This window comes from Natrix helvetica (genome assembly GCF_964273705.1).
Source record: "Natrix helvetica genome assembly, chromosome: 3".
Classification (NCBI taxonomy): Eukaryota; Metazoa; Chordata; class Lepidosauria; order Squamata; family Natricidae; genus Natrix; species Natrix helvetica.
Genome location: NC_138549.1, coordinates 3385289 through 3405509, shown reverse-complemented (window position 1 = coordinate 3405509; position 20221 = coordinate 3385289). Strand labels below are relative to the sequence as shown.

The 20221-nt window shown below is 48.3% G+C and overlaps 1 protein-coding gene across 1 annotated transcript in view; it reads right to left on the bottom strand.

Annotated features, from left to right (window-relative positions):
* OLFM4 (olfactomedin 4) overlaps positions 1-20221 on the bottom strand; it is a 42245-nt gene that overhangs the window by 21176 nt on the left and 848 nt on the right. The window contains exons 2-4 of the mRNA XM_081948706.1: positions 17516-17575; positions 14631-14783; positions 1423-1635 (exon numbers count right to left, since the gene is read on the bottom strand). Coding sequence (XP_081804832.1) covers positions 1423-1635; positions 14631-14783; positions 17516-17575 — 426 coding nt within the window. The remainder of the gene's footprint in view (positions 1-1422; positions 1636-14630; positions 14784-17515; positions 17576-20221) is intronic.

Below are 20221 nucleotides of genomic sequence, written 5' to 3'. Positions count from 1 at the left end.
CTTAATGCACAGATTCCACAAAACCTCAAACATGACGGCAAGCATGAGACAATCAGAGGAATATTACCTCTCTGTGGGCAATTTCCAATTTCTTCCACAATATCAGTAACAAAAAAGTGATAACAAATTGCTTTTCTGTATGGTTTCCAAGAAAGCTATGCATTATATCAGCAGGAGCTTTTATTTACTAAGCCAACTTCCACCAGATGCTCTTTCTTGTATCCCTAAGTGATTTTGGTCCCTGCTCCTGGTGTTTATTCTTCCTGACCTAAGCTGTTTTGGACATTTTCACACTTGCTATCTCTCCCTCAATGCCCATAAGCTTTGGCACCTCTAAAATAAACTTTCCTCTATTTCATTTTATTTTTAGTTTGGGGTGTTGCAGACCAAGATGCAATCCTATCCAACATCTTTTCTTGAGAAGACTTCTAAGGGAAGAAAAGGAGGAAGAAGAAAGTAGGACCACGCCTAGAATCCTGCATCCAGTTTTGGTCACCACGCTATAAAAAAGATGTTGAGACTCTAGGAAAAAGTGCAGAGAAGAGCAACCAAGATGATGAGGGGACTGGAGGCTAAAACATATGAACGGTTGCAGGAACTGGGCATGGCTAGTCTAATGAAGAGAAGGACCAAGGGAGACATGAGAGCAGTCTTCCAATATTTGAGGGGCTGCTACAGAGAGGAGGGAGTCAAGCTTTTCTCCAAAGCCCCTGAAGGCCAGACAAGGAATAATGGATGAAAACTGACCAAGGAGAGATTCAACCTGGAAATAAGGAGAAATTTTCTGGATGGATGACTGAGAATCTCTACAGATGGTCCCTGGATAATGTTGAAGGATCTAATCTGGGTCGGTCACTGACACCATCCTCAGGGAACTTATCTGTACCAAAATGTGGCCCAGTTTTTAAGTCATTCCCATTGTCTTGTTTATTTTTACTCTTCTCTTTAAGGTAAGGGTAAAGGACATCTGTGCTAATTGTTCCTGACTCTAGGGGGCACTGCTCATCTCCGTTTCAAAGCCGAAGAGCCAGCGCTGTCTGAAGATGTCACCGTGGTCATGTGGCCGGCATGACTCAACGCCAAAGGCGCATGGAACGCTGTTACCTTCCCACCAAAGGTGGCTCCTATTTTTCTACTTGCATTTTTTATGTGCTTTCGAACTGATAGGTTGGCAGAAGCTGGAACAAGTAACGGGAGCTCGCTCCGTTAGGCGGCGCTAGGGATTCAAACTGCCGAACTGCCAACTTTAGAACTTCTAATCTTTGTCTTCTTGGAAGGCCAGCATAAAAGTGACCTCGAGCAAATGAAAAGAAAGAATTACAGCCCAACTCCTGATTATTTATTCAGAAGCGATGGGCAATTCCATGAGGGACACGGGAGGTTCGAACGAATCGAAAGAGAAAGCCCAGGGAAAGATTTTACCTCGACATACAACTGCTCCACCAACACGTTGCTTCCCGTAAGTGATGTCTTCAGCTGGACGATCAACCTCTCCATCTCTGTGATTTCCAGTTTGATTAATTCGAAATCCAACGCCGTGTAAGAGATGCTGGACGTCTCCATGTGCTCAATCCTGATGGTTAGATTTAGAATCTTTTCTTCGTAGAGCGCGATTAATTTGGTATACTGGCTCACCTGTAAGTAGGTAAAGAAAAAGGCATTCCATCTGAATCAATCTCTGGAAGATACTTTTCAGAAGACAAAAGTTTGGCCCTGTTGTCTCTTTGGAATCTCACTGAGATCAAACTACGATCGCAGCCAATGAGCCCAGAAGCTTAGCTAAACAAGTCTTTATTTATAGAATCATAGCTAAGATTACAGGAGATGAAAGACCCTTGATAAAGTAAATAATCTGTAGAAGAGGGGAGGGGGAAAGCGTTATCGTTTTATCACAAACATTCTTCCCGCTTTTTGTAACCGAAGGCGACAAAAAGTGCAGCAAAATGTCACCAGGTTTTGGGTTTTTTAATCCAAGTCCTCCGCTATTTTATTTCTCTTTCTTTTTTTAGAAGTTAATCTGAAGAAATCCTCTCGGAATGATCTCCAACTCCATGCAAAAAAAAAAAAGGACTGGAGCTTTTGGGGGGGGAGAAGTACCTCTGCGTAATGATGTCATGATGGATTATGCATGGGCAATTGGCCATGAAATCTACAGCTCTGCATCTGCACCGTTTTCAGGTCAACAGCTTGACATGCCGCCTGAAGGATGCTAAGCAGCAGGTAAGCTGTCGTGCAATTGATCAAAGGGCACCCAGATCACAGCTGGTTCAAGAGCTTTTCCTGGCTGAGATGGGAAACTGAATCAGTGGTGAAATTCACTTTTTTTTCCTACCAGTTCTGGGGTTTGGCTTGCTGGGCGTGGCAGGGGAAAAGATACTGCAAAATCCCCATTCCCTCCACACTCCAGGGGAAGGATACTCCAAAATCTCCATTCCCTCCCCACTCCAAGGGAAGGATACTCCAAAATCTCCATTCCCTCCCCACTCCAAGGGAAGGATACTGCAAAATCCCCATTCCCTCCACACTCCAGGGGAAGGATACTCCAAAATCTCCATTCCCTCCCCACTCCAAGGGAAGGATACTGCAAAATCCACATTCCCTCCCCACTCCAGGGGAAGGATACTGCAAAATCCCCATTCCTTCCCCACTCCAGGGGAAGGATACTATAAAATCTCCATTCCCACCCCACTCCAGGGGAAGGATACTATAATATCCTTATTCCTTCTGCACTCCGGGGGAAGGATACTGCAAAATCTCCATTCCCTCCCCACTCTAGAAAGTCCACTTGCCTCCTGAAAAAAGCACCCTTGGGACTATGATAAATGTGCATTTTGGCACTACAATGTAAGATTTCCCTCTCTCTTTTTTTGTACTTTCATTGCTCTGCCACAGCTGACATTTTAATCCCCTGCCCTTCTGTGGACACCAATGATCTCACCCCAAGCCACAGTTGCAACCAGAAGTCAATAAAAACCAAACTGAGACTTAGTATCCTGAGATTAAATCCCCGTTTATTCACTGACCCGTCACCTGAAGCCAAAAACAATCAACCACTTTGTATGAATTAATGAAGATGTAGCTGACTTCCCAAATTCCCTCCAGGGATAGCAACACATCTTGGCTGGGTAGGTTCTTGATACAGCTAGTCCTCGACTCACAACAGTTCATTTAGTGACTGTTCAAAGTTACAACGACCCTGAAAAAGTGACATGACCATTCTTCCCAGTTACGACCTTCCCAGCATCACCACAATCGTGTGATCAAAACTCAAACACTTGTCAACAGACTCGTATTTATGTCCATTGCTATGTCCCAGAGTCACATGATCCCTTTCAGTGATGGGGAAGCCAGATTCACTTAACAAATAATAATAATAATAATAATAATAATAATAATAATAATAATAATAATAATAATAATAATAATATATTTATTTCTTAGCCGCACCCTCTCCCGAAGGACTCGGGGCGGCGTACAACGAAACATACGAAATAAATATGTAAACAAAACAAACATATAACAAAGACATACACTGAAACATACACAAGGAGGAGGTCGATTGATAAAACAATTAAAATACAGTATTTAATACAGTTAGTAAATGGGTTACTAACTTATCAACCACAGTGATTTCCTCCACAATGGAGGCAGGAAAGGTCTAAAAACGAGGCACTTAACAAATGGCTTACTGAACCACAGAAATGTTGGGGTCAGTTGTGGTCGTAAGTTGAAGACTAGCTGTATATTGAGGGGGAAGAAACCCACATCAAAAGTGCTAGGAAAATATTGAGACAAACGACTAGCCAAAAAGGGAATGAAAAAGTCTAAGGATCCCTCCATCAGCAATCAGCATAGATGAACTCCAAGGTCAACTTCAGACCAACAATCAAGAAGCAAACAATTCCCCAATCAAGAAACTGCCAAAGAAGCCAACGGCCCAATCAAAGAACCTCTAAGATTGCCCCCACCAGCAGGGCAAGACACTAGAATATAAATTGACGATGAACCCAACCCTTATCAGTACTGACGATGTTACCTAGTTGGGTAATGAAACATCTGCAAGAAAACAAGCACCAAGGATCCCATAGTCCTCCTCCTCCCCTCTGCAAACCCCACTCCCTTCTAGCACTGATGATGTTACCTAGTTTGCATCATGAAATGTCTGCAAGAAAACAACCAAGCTCAGAGAGCACCAAGGACTCCTCAAGTCCTCCTCCTCCTCTCTTCCTCCTCCTCCTCCTCTCTGTAAATCCCACTCCCTTCTAGTACCGATAATGTTCCCTAGCTGGGTAATGAAATCTGCAAAAAAATAACTAACTTCAGAGAGTACCAATGACTTCCCCAGTCCTTCGCCTCCGCCTCCTCCGCCTCCTCTCTTCAAACCCCATTCCCTTCTAACACTGATGATGTTACCTAATTGGGTTATGAAATGTCCACAAGAAAACCACCAAGCTCAGAGAGCACCAAGGACCCAGTTCTCCTCCTCCTCCTCCTCTTCCTCCTCCTCTTCCTCCTCCTCCTGGGCACAATGAGAACAACACTCCATATTGGCGACAGGGAAGGGCATCCGGCTAATAAACACTCTGCTAGCGCCATTCAGTTGCCCAGACTCCACCCCGCAAGGGATTATGGGGTCACTAAAAAAAATGATGATGTATGTAGGCTTGATCAAACAGATCATCTTCAATAGAAGTCTGCGTGGGATCCTGATTCTTCATGCCTAAAAATCTCATCCAGGGATCTACTTTAAACTCAAGCCAGTCTACTTTGCAGTTGACTTCCCTTCTAAGCGATTCCGAGCACAGAATCAAACCCCAGACACTGAAGTCTTTTAATGGATGGCCGTGTCAAGATAACAAATAGCATTAAGCAAATCCTCAGAAAAAGGGACTCCGGTGAGAGATTACAAAAGCAATATAGGACAAGTTGTAAGAACCCCCACAACATGATGGTTTGTGCTGTGATGGTTGAAAAGACACACACAGATACACACACCCCTTTGGATAAAAGCGGTGTCCTCGTGCTCCTTTTGTCTCCAACCCATTTTCAAGAAGAATGATGCGTTTATGAAAGGCATCAATCACTCGTTTCTGGCAAAGAGCGGCTCGAACGGCGTGTTCATTCAGAAGAAATGTGCATTAAACACCACTTCCAAATGGTCTTAACCCTGAGATACAATGAGCAACCCTGAAAGAATTCTCTTGTGTTGGTTTTTTTTGTCCTCTCCGTATTAAAAAAAATGTCAAAACTAAATCAATCTCTTTGACGCCACCGTAGCGAAGCAACCGAAAGCATTTCCCTCACCGGCTCACGTTGGATAACTCAGCGTTCTGCGTTTGGGTTGGTGTGTTTTGCCACCAACGGCCCAAACGGCCCCCAAACAGATTTGCAAAGCAACAAAGCTGGGTGGGGTTATTTTTTATTACTCTGTTCTACAGAGGAATTATTGAGTCTGTCATTTGCACCTCTATAAATGTCTGGTTTGGCTCTGCAACCGAACAAGACAGACATAGACTTCAACAGATAATTAGAACTGCAGAAAAAACAATGGCTACCAACCTGCCTTCCATTGAGGACCTATACGCTGCACGAGTCAAAAAGGGGGCTGGGAAAATATCTATAGACCCTTCACATCCTGGACATGGGGGTTGGACTAGAAGACCTCCAAGATCCCTTTCAGCTCGATTCTGATCTCTGGGGATAGCAGAAGGAGAGGATAGAGGCTCCTCTTGAACAGGGGGCTGGACTAGAAGACCTCCAAGGTCCCTTCCATCTCTATTCTGATTCTGACCTCTGGGGATAGCAGAAGGAGAAGATAGGTATTGTATTCTTTCCTCCCCGACCTACGACCGGGGAATTCCCCCTGTTGTCAGCCAGCAACAGCCATGCTGCGCCTTAGCCAATCAGGCGCGGCATGGCTGAAGGCGGGCTGGTCTGTTCTTCTGATTGGTTCCTCGGCCTGACAGCTTTTCCTTAAATAGCTGTCAGGCTACGGAACGGGCGATTCTCTCCTGCATTACTTGACATTGCTTCTTGTAAATAAAAACAGAGTTGGACGTTCCAATTGTGTCAAGCCTCGTCTTTCCCCACACTTCTTCACTGGCGACGAAGGTGGGATCTTTCTGAGGCGACGACCCTGACGGAACCCGACCTTTTTACACAGCCGCTTGAGTTAGCTCCCCGAGCCGCACAACTTCAAGCCGCGATGTCTTCGCTTCCACCATTCGCCCCCTTCGGAACCGAGGGAGAGGGATGGACGGGATTTTTGGAGCGATTTGAATGCTTCCTACGAGCCAACGGGAAACGGGGTATCCCGATGGAGGAGAAGTGCAGCTTCTTCCTCAGTAGCTGCGGAACCCCGATGTTCAACGCCGCCCGGGCGTTGGCAGCCCCTGTGCCAGTCCACGACCTCGACTGGGACACGCTGATGGCCAAGTTGAAGGGCCATTACGCCCCGACCCCATCGAAAATCACCAGGCGGTACGCTTTCCGTCAGTGCGTCCAGAAGCCGCACGAAGACATCAGCCAGTTCCTCCAGTCCTTGCGGACCACAGCCATACCCTGCGAGTTCCCAGACTTGGAGGACAACCTGGTGGAACAGTTCGTAAGCGGCATCAGGGACCGCCGGCTGAGGAGGCGTCTCCTGGCTCGGCCAGAAATCACCCTGTCAGAGGCGGTCGCTGAGGCACGGGCGGCGGAGTTGTCGGAGCAATCTGTTGCGGAGATGGACCGCCACCCGTTTCAATCTTCCCCAGCGCAAACCTGCCTCATCGATCAGCTGGTGCCCATCCCGAGCCCGGCTGAGGAAGAGGAAGAACTCGTGGCTCGCCTGGCAGAACTGCAAAGGCGCCGCAATCCGCGACCTCCGCGCCAGACTGTGACAGCCTGCCTTGGCTGCGGTGGCAGCCACGACCGGTCAGCCTGCCCATTCCGGACATCCATCTGCCGCCGGTGCTCGAAAAAAGGGCACCTGGCCCAAGTTTGCCGTGCTGTGTTACCACCACCACCATCCCAGGGAGCCACAGGCCAGCAGATGACAGCCGGACCGCAGCAGCAGCCCCGCCGCCAGCCGCGCTCGAAGGCCAGCTGTTACACCGTGGAGCCAGGCCCTACAGCAGCCGCCCCTGCTGAGGCGGTCTACCAGGCCTCCGCAGGTGCGGACAGAATCAAGGCGTCAGTCCTCATTGAGGGCGCGCCTTGTGTAATGGAGGTGGACTCCGGCTCGTCCCGCTCCTTAATCGCCTGGGCAGACTTTCAAAAACTGTGCCCCGGCGTCCTTAAACGCCAGCTGTCTGCTAGCCCCGTGGCCTTAAGGGACTATCAGGGGTCACTTATTCCAACCCTGGGCTGCCACACAGTCAGGGTTGAATACGGGGGGTTTGCGGGATGCCTGCCAATCCTAGTGGTAGAAAAGCCCCTCCCCGCTTTATTGGGGCTAGATTGGTTCCCCGCCCTTGGTCTCTCCGTGCAGGGGGTGCACTCCATCTCAGACACGCCCCCTGACGTAGCTGCTGTCATCTCCGCCTACGCGGACGTCTTTGACGGCCAGCTGGGACTATACAAGGGCACCCCCATCTCTCTTAACTTAGATCCCCAGGTTGCTCCCATTAGGCTGAAGGCCCGCAGGGTGCCTTTTGCCTTAAGGGCCAAAGTTGATGAGGAGATTGACCGCTTGCTGGCGCAGGGCGTACTGGAGCCTGTTGACTACTCACGTTGGGAGACCCCTATAGTGGTCCCAGTGAAGGCCGACGGCTCCATACGCCTCTGCGCCGATTTCAAATCCACCATCAATTTGGCCCTTCAGGCAAACCCCTATCCAGTCCCTGTAGTACAGCACCTGCTCCACTCCCTGGGGCAGGGCTGTATTTTCGCGAAACTGGATATGGCGCAGGCCTACCAGCAGCTCCCGGTGGATGACGAAGCGGCGGCCGCGCAGACTATCGTCACCCACCGAGGGGCTTTCCGTTGCCGCCGCCTCCAATTCGGCGTTTCCGTGGCCCCGGGGATCTTCCAGAGCCTCATGGAGCGATTGCTCCATGGGCTCCCTGGCGTTGTACCCTATTTCGACGACGTCCTGATCGCTGCATCCAGCCGCTCAGGACTCCTCGAAGTACTGGGGAAGGTCCTCGACCGTTTTAGGGGCGCGGGTCTCAAATTAAAGCGCAGCAAATGCTCATTTGCTGTGCCTAAAGTGGACTTCCTCGGTTTCTCCATTGATGCCCACGGAATCCACCCCACCCCTGCAAAAGTCGCAGCCATCAAGAACGCCCCCACCCCCACCACTAAGGTGGAGCTGCAGTCGTTCTTGGGGCTTTTAAATTTCTACGCGCCATTTCTGCCGCACAAGGCGTCACTAGCCGAGCCGCTGCATCGGTTGCTCGACCGATCGGCAGCCTGGCGCTGGGGCAGCCGCGAAGCGCATGCGTTCGCGGCTGTCAAAGACATGCTGACGTCAGAGGCAGTCCTAGTCCAATATAGTGACAGGATGCCCCTGACTCTAGCGTGTGACGCCTCCCCCGTGGGTTTGGGGGCTGTCCTGAGCCACGTCCTTCCCAACGGCTCAGAAGCCCCCATAGCTTTTTATTCCCGGACACTCTCTCCAGCGGAGAGGAACTACAGCCAGATCGACAAGGAGGCTCTGGCTGCCGTGTCCGGGGTTAAAAAGTTCCACGAATACCTCTACGGACGGCATTTCACGCTCTTCACTGACCACAAGCCGCTCCTTGGGCTTCTGGCCGGTGACCGTCCGACCCCTCCCATTCTGTCACCCCGGATGACACGTTGGGTGGAGTTCCTGGCGGCATACTCGTATGCCCTGGTCTACCGCCCTGGCAAGCAGCTAGGGCATGCTGATGCCCTCAGCCGCTGCCCCTTGCCCGTCTCCGACCCTCAGACAGTGCCTTGCCTGTCTGTTTTGGCCATTGCAGACCTGGCCTTGCCGCTCTCCGCGGGCGATGTGGCAGCAGCGTCTCTGGCCGACCCCACCCTCTCCCAGGTGATGACCTGGGTTCTGCGGGGGTGGCCTGGGGGGCCGGTGCCCGACGGCCACCGCCCCTACAAGGCCAGGCAGTTAGAGCTGTCCCTTCACAGTGGGTGCCTCCTGTGGGGGGACAGGGTGATCATTCCACCCACTCTGCGTGACCAGGTGCTGTCTCGCCTCCATGAGGGCCACCCTGGCATAGCGCGCATGAAGGCATTGGCGCGCAGCTATGTCTGGTGGCCCCGCCTGGACGACGAGATAGCTACCTGGGTTGCCAGGTGCTCGACCTGCCAGGTCTCCCGTCCAGCGCCTCCGGCGGCCCCGCCGCGGGAGTGGGAGATTCCCCGCGGCCCATGGTCACGCCTCCACCTGGACTTCGCCGGGCCTTTCCGAGGTCAGGTTTTCCTGGTTGTGGTGGACGCTTACTCGCGCTGGGTGGAGCTCATCATCATGACCTCCACCACAGCCGAGGCCACTGTCCGAGCACTGACGCGCCTGTTTGCCACCCACGGCTTGCCAGACGTCGTTGTGTCGGACAACGGTCCTCAGTTTGTGTCCACCGTGTTCCAGGGGTTCCTGGCCACCCAAGGCATCAGGCATGCCCTCGTCGCTCCCTATCATCCGGCCAGCAATGGCCGGGCGGAACGCGCTGTCCGCTCGGCCAAAGACGCCCTTGGCCGAATGGACAAGGGCGACTGGCCCACGAGGGTGGCTGCTTACCTCCTGGTTCAGCATTCCACCCCGTGTCCCTTGTCCGGCAAAACCCCAGCTGAGCTGCTGATGGGCCGGCGCCTGCGGACCACCTTAGATAGGTTGCACCCAACCTATTCTGAGGCACAGCCGAGCAACCTGGGGCCCCCTCCTCGTTCCTTCCGTGAGGGCGACCCAGTATGGGCAAGGGCTTTCTCCGGGGATTTTAAGTGGGTGCCTGCCACCGTCACTCTTGTAACCGGCCCCTGCTCTTACAGGGTCCGGACCGCCGACGGTGCAGACTGGCGCCGCCACGTGGATCAATTAAGGCGTCGCGAACCTTTGGATCCACACAACAACCCCGCAGGGTCGGCCTCGCCGATGCATCCCGAGGCCCTGGGGTTGGCGCCGCACCCGAGTCCCCCGCCGTGGCTGTTGCCCAGGCCGCAAGAAGTTTCGCCAGAGACTGTTCCAGGCGCCTTCCGCCTTCCACAGCCCTCCATCGTTTCAGCCCCCGTTGGGCTACCAGTTCCGCCATTGCAACCGTCTTTGGCCTTCCCTCAATCAGGCCAGCCTGTCCCTCGCAACAATTCAAACTTCCCTGCCTCAAACCCGCCACCGGCCGCGCCACCCCGGCCCTGCCTACCTGTTCCTGAGTCTCCGCCTCTGCCTCCGGCTGGGGTAGGCCTTCAAGATGGCGCCCGGAGCTCCACTCCCTTCAGGGAGGAGCTCCCACGGACACCACCTCCTTCTCCGACGGTCTGCCCAGTTCTGAGGCGTTCTGGGCGTGTCCGTCGCCGCCCAGCCTATCTTAGCGACTACGCATGCTTCACTGCTACGCATGCGTACTCGCTGGGGGGGAAGGAGTATTGTATTCTTTCCTCCCCGACCTACGACCGGGGAATTCCCCCTGTTGTCAGCCAGCAACAGCCATGCTGCGCCTTAGCCAATCAGGCGCGGCATGGCTGAAGGCGGGCTGGTCTGTTCTTCTGATTGGTTCCTCGGCCTGACAGCTTTTCCTTAAATAGCTGTCAGGCTACGGAACGGGCGATTCTCTCCTGCATTACTTGACATTGCTTCTTGTAAATAAAAACAGAGTTGGACGTTCCAATTGTGTCAAGCCTCGTCTTTCCCCACACTTCTTCAATAGGGTGTCCCTTGAGCAGCGGGCTGGACTAGAAGACCTCCAAGGTCCCTTCCATCTCTATTCTGATTCTGACCTCTGGAGATAGCAGAAGGAGAGGATAGTGTATCCTCTTGAGCAAGGGGCTGGACTAGAAGACCTCCGAGGTCCCTTACATCTCTATTCTGATTCTGACCTCTGGGGATAGCAGAAGGAGAGGACATCTGGTCTTCAGTCACCCCATTCCTATTCCTGAAATAAAGTTATTGTTTTAGAAAAGTGTCTCTGAGTCTGATTCCAGGCCCATGCTCACTCAGCTCTTGATTTATAAGGGAAGATTTATCAGAGATAGATTGCAAAATAGAATGTTCCCTTCATTCTTGAAGGAACTCTTGGGAAAACGAATGGCCAGGGCAGTCATTGACTAAAAAAGGAAGTGCCATGGCTAGGGTTTTGATTTGAAGATCCCAGATGAACTCATAAATCATCTTGCTAATCTGCTTTCCTTGTCAGCTCCATTCACTTCCTTCCTAAGTAATACAATGCACCTCCAAATTCAATGCGCTCGTGTCCGAATGCTGTTCTATGCAACTAAGGCCGTTTCCCACCGCATAATACAAACAAGGGAGTTTGAAGGAGTCTATGGCAATGACAAATGGCAAAGGTTCCCCTCGCACATACGTGTTAGTCATTCCTGACTCTAGGGGGCAGTGCTCATCTTTGTTTCTAAGCCGAAGAGCCAGCACTATCCGAAGACATCTCCATGGTCATGTGGCCAGCATGATTCAATGCCGAAGGAGCACGGAACACTGTTCCCTTCCCATCAAAGGTGGTTCCTATTTTTTTACTTGCATTTTTAAAAAGTATTTTCGAACTGCTAGGTTGGCAGAAGCTGGGGCAAGTAACGGGAGCTCACTCCATTATGCGTCACTAGGCATTTGAACTGCTAAACTGCCAAACTTTCTGATTGACAAGCTCAGCCTCTTAGCCTCTGAGCCACCGTGTCCCCCTTGTGGGGTAACTATGGGGGTAGGTAAAGGTAAAGGTTCCCCTCGCACATATGTGCTAGTTGTTCCCACCTCTAGAGGGCGGTGCTCATCTCTGTTTCAAAGCCGAAGAGGCAGCGCTGTCCAAAGACATCTCTGTGGTTATGTGGCCGGCATGACTAAATGCTGAAGGCGCATAGAACACTGTTCCCTTCCCACCAAAGGTGGTTCCTATTTTTCTATGGGAGCTCACTCCATTACGCTGTGCTAGGGATTCGAACCGCTGAACTGCCAACCTTTCTGATCAACCAGCTCAGCGTCTTATCCACCGAGCCACTGCATCCCCTTTGTGGGGGGGTAACTATGGGGATATGTATAGGTAACTATTTATGTATGTATGGGGGTATGTATAGGTAACTCTGGTACCTTTTGGGGGGTCCTAGGGTGTTGTCCCGTGTCACACACATGCATCCCATCGCTTCCGACGTAAGGATCAAAACAAAATCCATTTTTTTAAAATTCCCAGTTTCCATATTTGGATGAAAAATATGCAGTCTTTCAATTAGGGTTGCAGGAGTCTCCAGCGCCTTCAGTCCCTTCCTCCTTCTATGCGTGTGTGTGTGTTTTTCTTTCGAAATGAGTAAACGTCTCTCTGATTATACCGGGCGAGAAAATTATGAATATTTATGGCCGGGAATTTATAATTGAGTGCTCTGTCTTTTCCTTCTGATTAATTCAAGGACACTTCATTCAGTGCCACCGATGCCAGGTTGCTGGAGCAAAGCAAGCCACTTCTCCTGGACACCTAATTGCAAACCCTGCCTATTTTTCATCAAGCGGACGATTTCAAATACCCTGAGAAGGGGGCGAGGGGCACTCCCCATCTTCTCTCACCCATGTTTTCTGGAGATTGAAGAGCTGGGGGATTATTTAGGGTGGGTTTTCCTCCTTGAATTTTTTTGCAAAGGAAACAATGGCCAACTCCACAGAGCCAACAACAGCACACCATGGAACTAAGGAGCTTAATTTTAATTAAAAAGGCATGAGGAAACTCGTCTCGCTGTCACTCAGCTTCAGAGTGTAGGGAGTCAGCACCCACCCCTCTCCTAGGAAAATGAGATATTTTAGGGAATATGAAAAGGGCAGAATATTTCCCCTCAAAGGGAGGCAGAAACTCATTCCTGCCACACCTTTGTCAATGGGCCATTAAGGCCCGAGCCAGTGTATTCTACATAACATAACAAAGATCTACCTTCTTCAGGCAGAGCCATAGTAGGAATTGCCCAAAACCCTCTACCCATCTCACCACATGGGAAGCGTTTAGCATTCAGGGGGAAACCAAGAACTGGGTAAGTTCAACTTAAGAAACCTGTGGTATCTTAGAGAGGGAAGAGTGATGGATAATTGAAAAGGCTTAAGTGCTTCTCACTGACATCCTTCCTCTCACATAAATAACACAGATAATGCAGCCAGGCTGAGGTCAGGACTTTGGGGTCGGATGCCCTTTTACAAAGTCTTTGCAATCCTGTTGTAGTTCCTCCAGCTGCTACAGTAGAGGAAGATAGTGTGACATGACCTGGCTTCATTTTTCGGGCGCCGAACCGGTAGTAATGCCAACAGGAACCCACCCCTGGACACAGTTAATGGTCACTGTTACAAAATCCATGGCTTTTCAAGAAAAAGGAGTACAACATTCTAAACTGGCAGTTCTTAGCTTCTTTGATGCTATCTATCTATCCATCCATCCATCCATCCACTCATCCAACTATCCATCTATCCATCTCTCTGACTCTTATCATCTGTCTGTCTGTCCAGTCATCCACCTATCCATGTCTCTCTGTCTGTCTATCTGTCTGTCCATCCATCCATCCATCCACTCATCCAACTATCCATCTATTCATCTCTCTGTTATCATCTCTCTGTCTGTCTGTCTGTCCATCCGTCCATCTCTCTGTCCAGCTATCCACCTATTCATCTCTGTCTGTCTGTCTATCTCGCTATCTAAGCTATCCATCCATTCATCCATCTCTAGATCTCTATCCAGCTATCCAGTTATCCAGCTATCTAGCTCTATCTATCATATCTATCTATCTATTTATAATACAATACAATACAATAGCAGAGTTGGACGGGACCTTGGAGGTCTTCTAGTCCAAGCCCCCGCCCAGGCAGGAAACCCTATACCATTTCAGACAAATGGCTATCCAACATCTTAAAGACTTCCAGTGTTGGGGCATTCACAACTTCTGGAGGCAAGCTGTTCCACTGATTAATTTTTCTAACTGTCAGGAACTTTCTCTTTAGTTCTAAGTTGCTTCTCTCCTTGATTAGTTTCCACCCATTGCTTCTTGTTCTACCCTCAGGTGCTTTGGAGAATAGTTTGACTCCCTCTTCTTTGGGGCAACCCCTGAGATATTGGAACACTGCTTTCATGTCTCCCCATGTTTATCTATCTATCTATCTATCATCTATCTATCTATCTATCTATCTATCTATCTATCTATCTATCTATCTATCTATCTCTATTATGCCACTCGCCTCCCTCACAAGGTGACTGGGCATCTTCCAAACTTGTCTTTCCTTGACGTTGCCATGACTCACACACAAAGATCTCCACACCCTCATGTTGAGACTATGCAAATTAGCCCTGTCACCCCCAATGGCAAAGAAATTAAGAGACCACATTCCTTCTCAGATTCCCTTCGTAAGAATCCCTCCAGCAACAAGGAAGCTACCTGTGAAACAAGACCTTAGAGCACCTGATAAGGTCTACCTAAGCATCAAGGACTTGCTCCCAAGAGCTGCTATCCTTTGGCTCGGTCTCTTAATGATAAAGGCGAAAGCCACTTACTTTTGAAAGTTCACTGTCAAATTTGGCGGAGAGCTGCTTAGCCAGAATTTCAAGGTATTCCACTCTCTGTACAGGAAATGTCATGTCGGGCAGGTAAACTGAGCATTGGCACATTCCGTGGTCATCCACAACGCCGGTCACATTGGTAAATGGCTGGAAAAAAAGATTTAAAAGATAGGAAGCTTCAGTAATCCACTTAATCAAGAGCGTTTCACTTTGTGGATGCTCACCCTGGGAAAACCAACCACGAATCCTAGAAACTTATTGAGACATAAATAAAACACTATTCATAAAAATAAAAAAAAAGACACAACATGGCTAGAATAATTAGAGCCATTGTTACATCGCAAACTGTCTCTGATCTGAAGCAGCTCGAAGATTAATGCTTTGCAGAATAACTCAATAAAAATCATGAAGCAAAACAGCCTTTTCCGATGAATAATGCTTTTAAAATGATCTATTCCCCAAACTGAAAGATTATAATGGAATCCGCAGTAGTTAGTTTACTAGTTTTTATTTTGTTTTTATTTATTTGTTTAAAAAAAAAACCTGTTCCTCCACATTGGAGAAGTTTGAGTTTTAATTGAAAGCAACTTGGGATCATATATCTACGTTGATTTAGTGCACCATGGTCTCACTTAGCCAGTCAATACCGAGCAGGCAGCAAAAAAAAAAACAGAGTGGGGAGAACTTTAATCTATTACAATCGACGGGAAGAGAGAGAGCATCTAGCTGAACTCAGCTGCCACTTGGGGGGGGGGGGGGCTAAGATCCTGATTGTTCTTCCTATAGCGTTGATTTCCCTTCTTCCCTGCAATCTATTTGCTTCTGCTCGGCTCAGCAGTTTTTTGGCCTGCTCAGAAAAACAGTCCTTGAAAGTTTGCATTGAAATCGCTTCGTGAGGTCTCTAAATGGCCACGTGTTTCCTTGGTCCTGCCACATGTCATTTCTCATTAGCCGGTGGTGCCTAAAGCCACCAACGTTGAACAGAATAACAGAGTTGGAAGGGACCTTGGAGGTCTTCTAGTCCAACCTCCCTGCTCAGGCAGGAAGCCCCTAGACCATTTCAAACAAATGCTTGTCCAATCACTTCTTAAAAACTTCCAGTGCTGGAGCATTCATAACTTCTGGAGGCAAGTTGTCCCACGGATTAATTGTTCTGTCACTCATGCTTTCCTAGGTGTCCTTGTAGCTCTTTCCTAAACATTAGGATGATTAGGATTTGAGGTGCGTGCCTGCAATGATGCAATTCTATGAGTGAAAATATCACCCTACATCTGGGATGGCGAACCTATGGCACATGTGCCACAGGTGGCACACGGAGCCATTTGTCAGGGCACGCAAAGCGTTACCCTGTCAGCTGGCCAGCACGCATGCGGAAGTTTGGGAATGGACTTCCGGTTTGCTCATAGGGCAGGTTTTAGCCTTCCAGAGCGTTCAGTGGCCTTCCGGAGGCTTCTCTGAAGGCTCTGGAAGGCAAAAAACAATCCTACGAGCAAACCAGAAGTCACTTCCGGTTTGTTTGTAGGGCTGTTTTTAGTCCTCCGGAGCCTTCAGGGACCTTCAGGAGGCTTATAAAGCCTCTGGAACCTGGGGAGGGCGAAAAAAGCATGCAAAAAATGGGGGGGAGCGCTGGTGATGCACGCTGGGGGTCACGCATTGCATTTTGGATGTGGCACGCCCACGAGTGACCCCCCCTGCACTACCCCCCCCTTTTGAACTTTCAACTGGGTGGGGAAAACCGGGAAGCTTTCAGATTCGGCTTTTCCCAGATGTGCCAACATGGCTCTCTTCATCAATTGGAACTTTGAGCAATACTTTGTCTTGGACTCTGATTTAATTTTGGATGCTATTTGGAACCCTGACATGGAGATTCTCAGACATCCAAGTCATGGTTGTCCCAGAGGTGCTTTTTCCAAGAGAACTGGGTTCTCTTGGGGTTCTTTTCCTTGAAAACATCGTACTTGTCATCCAAGTACCTTCTTTGCTTCTCTCTCATGTTTTTTGAAGGAAAGAAAAAGAACGTATTTGGGATGACCAGCGCAAGAGTTTCTGCAACATGATACTTACCTAGCTGTCTTCCATATTAGTGATTTATCAAGGGGCCTCACCTTCATGGTGCCACTATTAAGGCTCTACACGTTGGAGATATATCAGCACACTGATGGCTGGATGATGCTATAAATCAGTGGTGTGGATTGCCTCTTAGACTCATTTAAAAATAAAATTAGACAAAGCCACTGAGGCTATCCAAGGTTTAAGCCATCATCACTGAACAGAATAACAGAGTTGAAAGGGATCTTGGTGGTCTTCTACTCCATCCCACTGCTCAGGTAGGAAACCCTAAACCATAGTAGATAGATAGATAGATAGATAGATAGATAGATAGATAGATAGATAGATAGGTAGGTAGGTAGGTAGGTAGGTAGGTAGGTAGGTAGGTAGGTAGGTAGGTAGGTAGGTAGGTAGGTAGGTAGGTAGGTAGGTTGGTAGGTAGGTAGGTAGGTAGGTAGGTAGGTAGGTTGATTGATTGATTGGATGGTAGGTAGGTAGGTAGGTAGGTAGGTAGGTAGGTAGGTAGGTAGGTAGGTAAAGAGAGAGAGAGAGAAATGATTGATAGAGAGAGAAACAGATGTGGTTGGATGGGTGGATGGATGAAAGAAAGATAGAGATATAGAGATATAGCGAGAGAAGTAGATGGGTAGACGTAGACAGGTCGATAGGTAGACAGACAGACAGACAGACAGATTCAATCCTGACAAAGTCTTGCATGGCATATAAACTTGCTTATTTTGCTCTACCCTGAATAGTTTTATTTCATTTAGCGTTCTGTTTCGTGGCAAAAACTGTAATTTTTTTAAGGAAAGAGAATCTTAAAACTTTACCTCTGCAGGACTCTTTGTCTCTGGAAATACAGGAGGCAGATACCGCACTGTAGATGGATACTAGAAGACAGACAGATAGATAGATAGATACAAGTGTCGTTATTGATCTGTTTTTAATTGATGGCCAGCACAGCGTGGAACATTGAGTATTGAATTTCTGCATTTCAAACCCAGCCAGGAGTGATGCACTTATCTCTGGGAAGGTTGTTTGTTTGTTTTTACGGTTGTTTTGTATCTTCGTGATTCCTGGCAACTACTTGGTCAAATCTGTGCAATTTTTTTTTCTTGGCTTTTTCTTTGGGAAATGACATCCTCATCCTGGCCCTGATGATGTTACCTAGTTTGGGTAATGAAACGTCTGCCAGAAAACAAACAAGCTCAGAGAACACCGAGGACTCTACAGTCCTCCTCCTCCTTCCTCCTCCTCCTTTCTGTCCACAAACCCCACTTCCTTCTAGCACTGATGATGTTACCTAGTTTGGGTAATGAAACGTTTGCAAGAAAACAAGCAAGCTCCCCCTCCTCCTCCTCCTCCTCCTCCTCCTCCTCCTCCTCCTCCTCCTCCTCCTCCTCCTCCTCCTCCTCCTCCTCCTCCTCCTCCTCCTTGAAAATTCCATTCCCTTGTAGCACTGATGATGTTCTCTAGTTGGGTAATGAAACATTTTCAAGAAAACAACCATTCTTCTCCTCCTCCTCTTCCTCCTCCGCCTCCTCCTTCTCCTCCTCCTCTTCCTCCTCCTCCTCTCTGCAAACCCCACTCCCTTCTAGCACTGGCAATGTTACCTAGTTGGATCATGAAAGGTCTGCAAGAAAACCATCAAGCTCAGAGAGCACCAAGGGCCCCCTGACCTCCTTCCTCCCAGGGCTGGGAAAGAGGCAGAGGCATGCTCAATCTTATGCAGTTGGCATTGTGTCTCACAACAGATTAAAGCTCATAGTTTCTCCGTTTCTACCTCACTGCCTTTAAGCGCTACACAAAGTGACTGTCTTTGTGTATCCTAGGCATAAAAAAGCTACCTTCACACAGCGATAAGCAAACATAAAGTGTTCCTGCTGGCAATGGCTGGGCTATTTGATCATCTGATGGAGAAAAGACTGCAAGCATTGGGTTTTGCCTTTTCTCCAAGAGCTTGCTGGATGCTTACATGGAGAGAGAGAAAGAGAGAAGGTAATGCCATGCATTTTTATTATTCTTGGAGCAGAGCTAAGATGATCCATCTCTCTTATTTCCTATGTGAAGTTTGCACTGGAACTTGGGACAGTGTTCCTCTTAAAGACAGGTCTCTGGTCTTAACTTGTCCCCATCCTAAACCCTAGTACTCAACTACATTCCTAAATTTACATTACTAAACCCTAGTAAGACCATACCTGAAATGCTGCAACCAATTTTGGTCATCATACTACAACAAAAGATGTTGAGACTTTGGAAAAAGTTCAGAGAAGAGCAACCAAGATGATCAAAGACCTGGAGACTAAAACAAATGAAGAACTGCAGGGTTTGACTGCAGGGTTTGACTGCAGGGTTTGGATTTGGCTAGTCTAGAAGAAATACGGACTAGGGAGGGACGTGATAACAATATTCCAATATCTCAGGGGCTGCCACAGAGAGGAGGGGTCAACCTATTTTCCAAACCACCAGAAGGCAAGACAAGAAACAATGGGTGGAAACTAATCAAGGAGAGAAGCAACCTGGAATGAAGGAGAAACTTCCTAACAGTGAAGACACTTAACCAGTGGAACAGCTTGCCACCAGAAATTGTGGGTGCTCCATCACTGGAGGTTTTTAAAATGAGACTGGACATCCATTTGTCTGAAATTGTATAGAGTCTCCTGCTTGAGCATAGGGCTGGACTAGAAGATCTTCAAAGTCCCTTATAGCTTCTATTCTATTCTACTCTATTTCTATTTCTATTCCCTTTCCAATGCCCATTCCCAAATTTAAATAATTTGCCGCTAATCTTTCCTCTTATGGAGAACCCCATGCTTCTCTAGCTTATACAGCATGAAGGATGGGTCAGCTCTTCAAAGCAGCTCTATCAGTGTTCAGTTTCCTGGAGAAACGTGAAAAAAGAAATATCTTTGAGTTGAGTTTCATTCTTTGGCATGTCAGAGACAAATCCTTGCAGGGTTTGGGACAACCAGATAAAGTGTGTTTTTGATTACACAACTTTGCACATTTAGAATGGGATGGGATGGGATGGGATGGGATGGGATGGAATAGAATAGAATAGAATAGAATAGAATAGAATAGAATAGAATAGAATAGAATAGAATAGAATAGAATAGAATAGAATAGAATAGAATAGAATAGAATAGAATAGAATAGAATAGGAGTTGGAAGGGACCTTGAAGGTCTTCTAGTCCAACCCTCTGCCTAGGCAGGAAACCCTACACCACTTCAGACAAATGGTTGTCCAACATCTTCTTTAAAACCTCCAGTGTTGGAGCATTCACAACTTCTGGAGGCAAATTGTTCTCACTGTCAGGAAATTTCTCCTTAGTTCTAAGTTGCTTCTCTCCTTGATTTGTTTCCACCCATTGCTTCTTGTCCTGCCCTCAGGTGCCCTGGAGAATAGCTTGACTCCCTCTTCTTTGTGGCAACCCCTGAGATATTGGAAGACTGCTATCATGTCTCCCCTAGTTCTTCTTTTCATTAAACTAGACATACCCAGTTCCTGCAAACGTTCTTCATATGTTTTAGCCTCC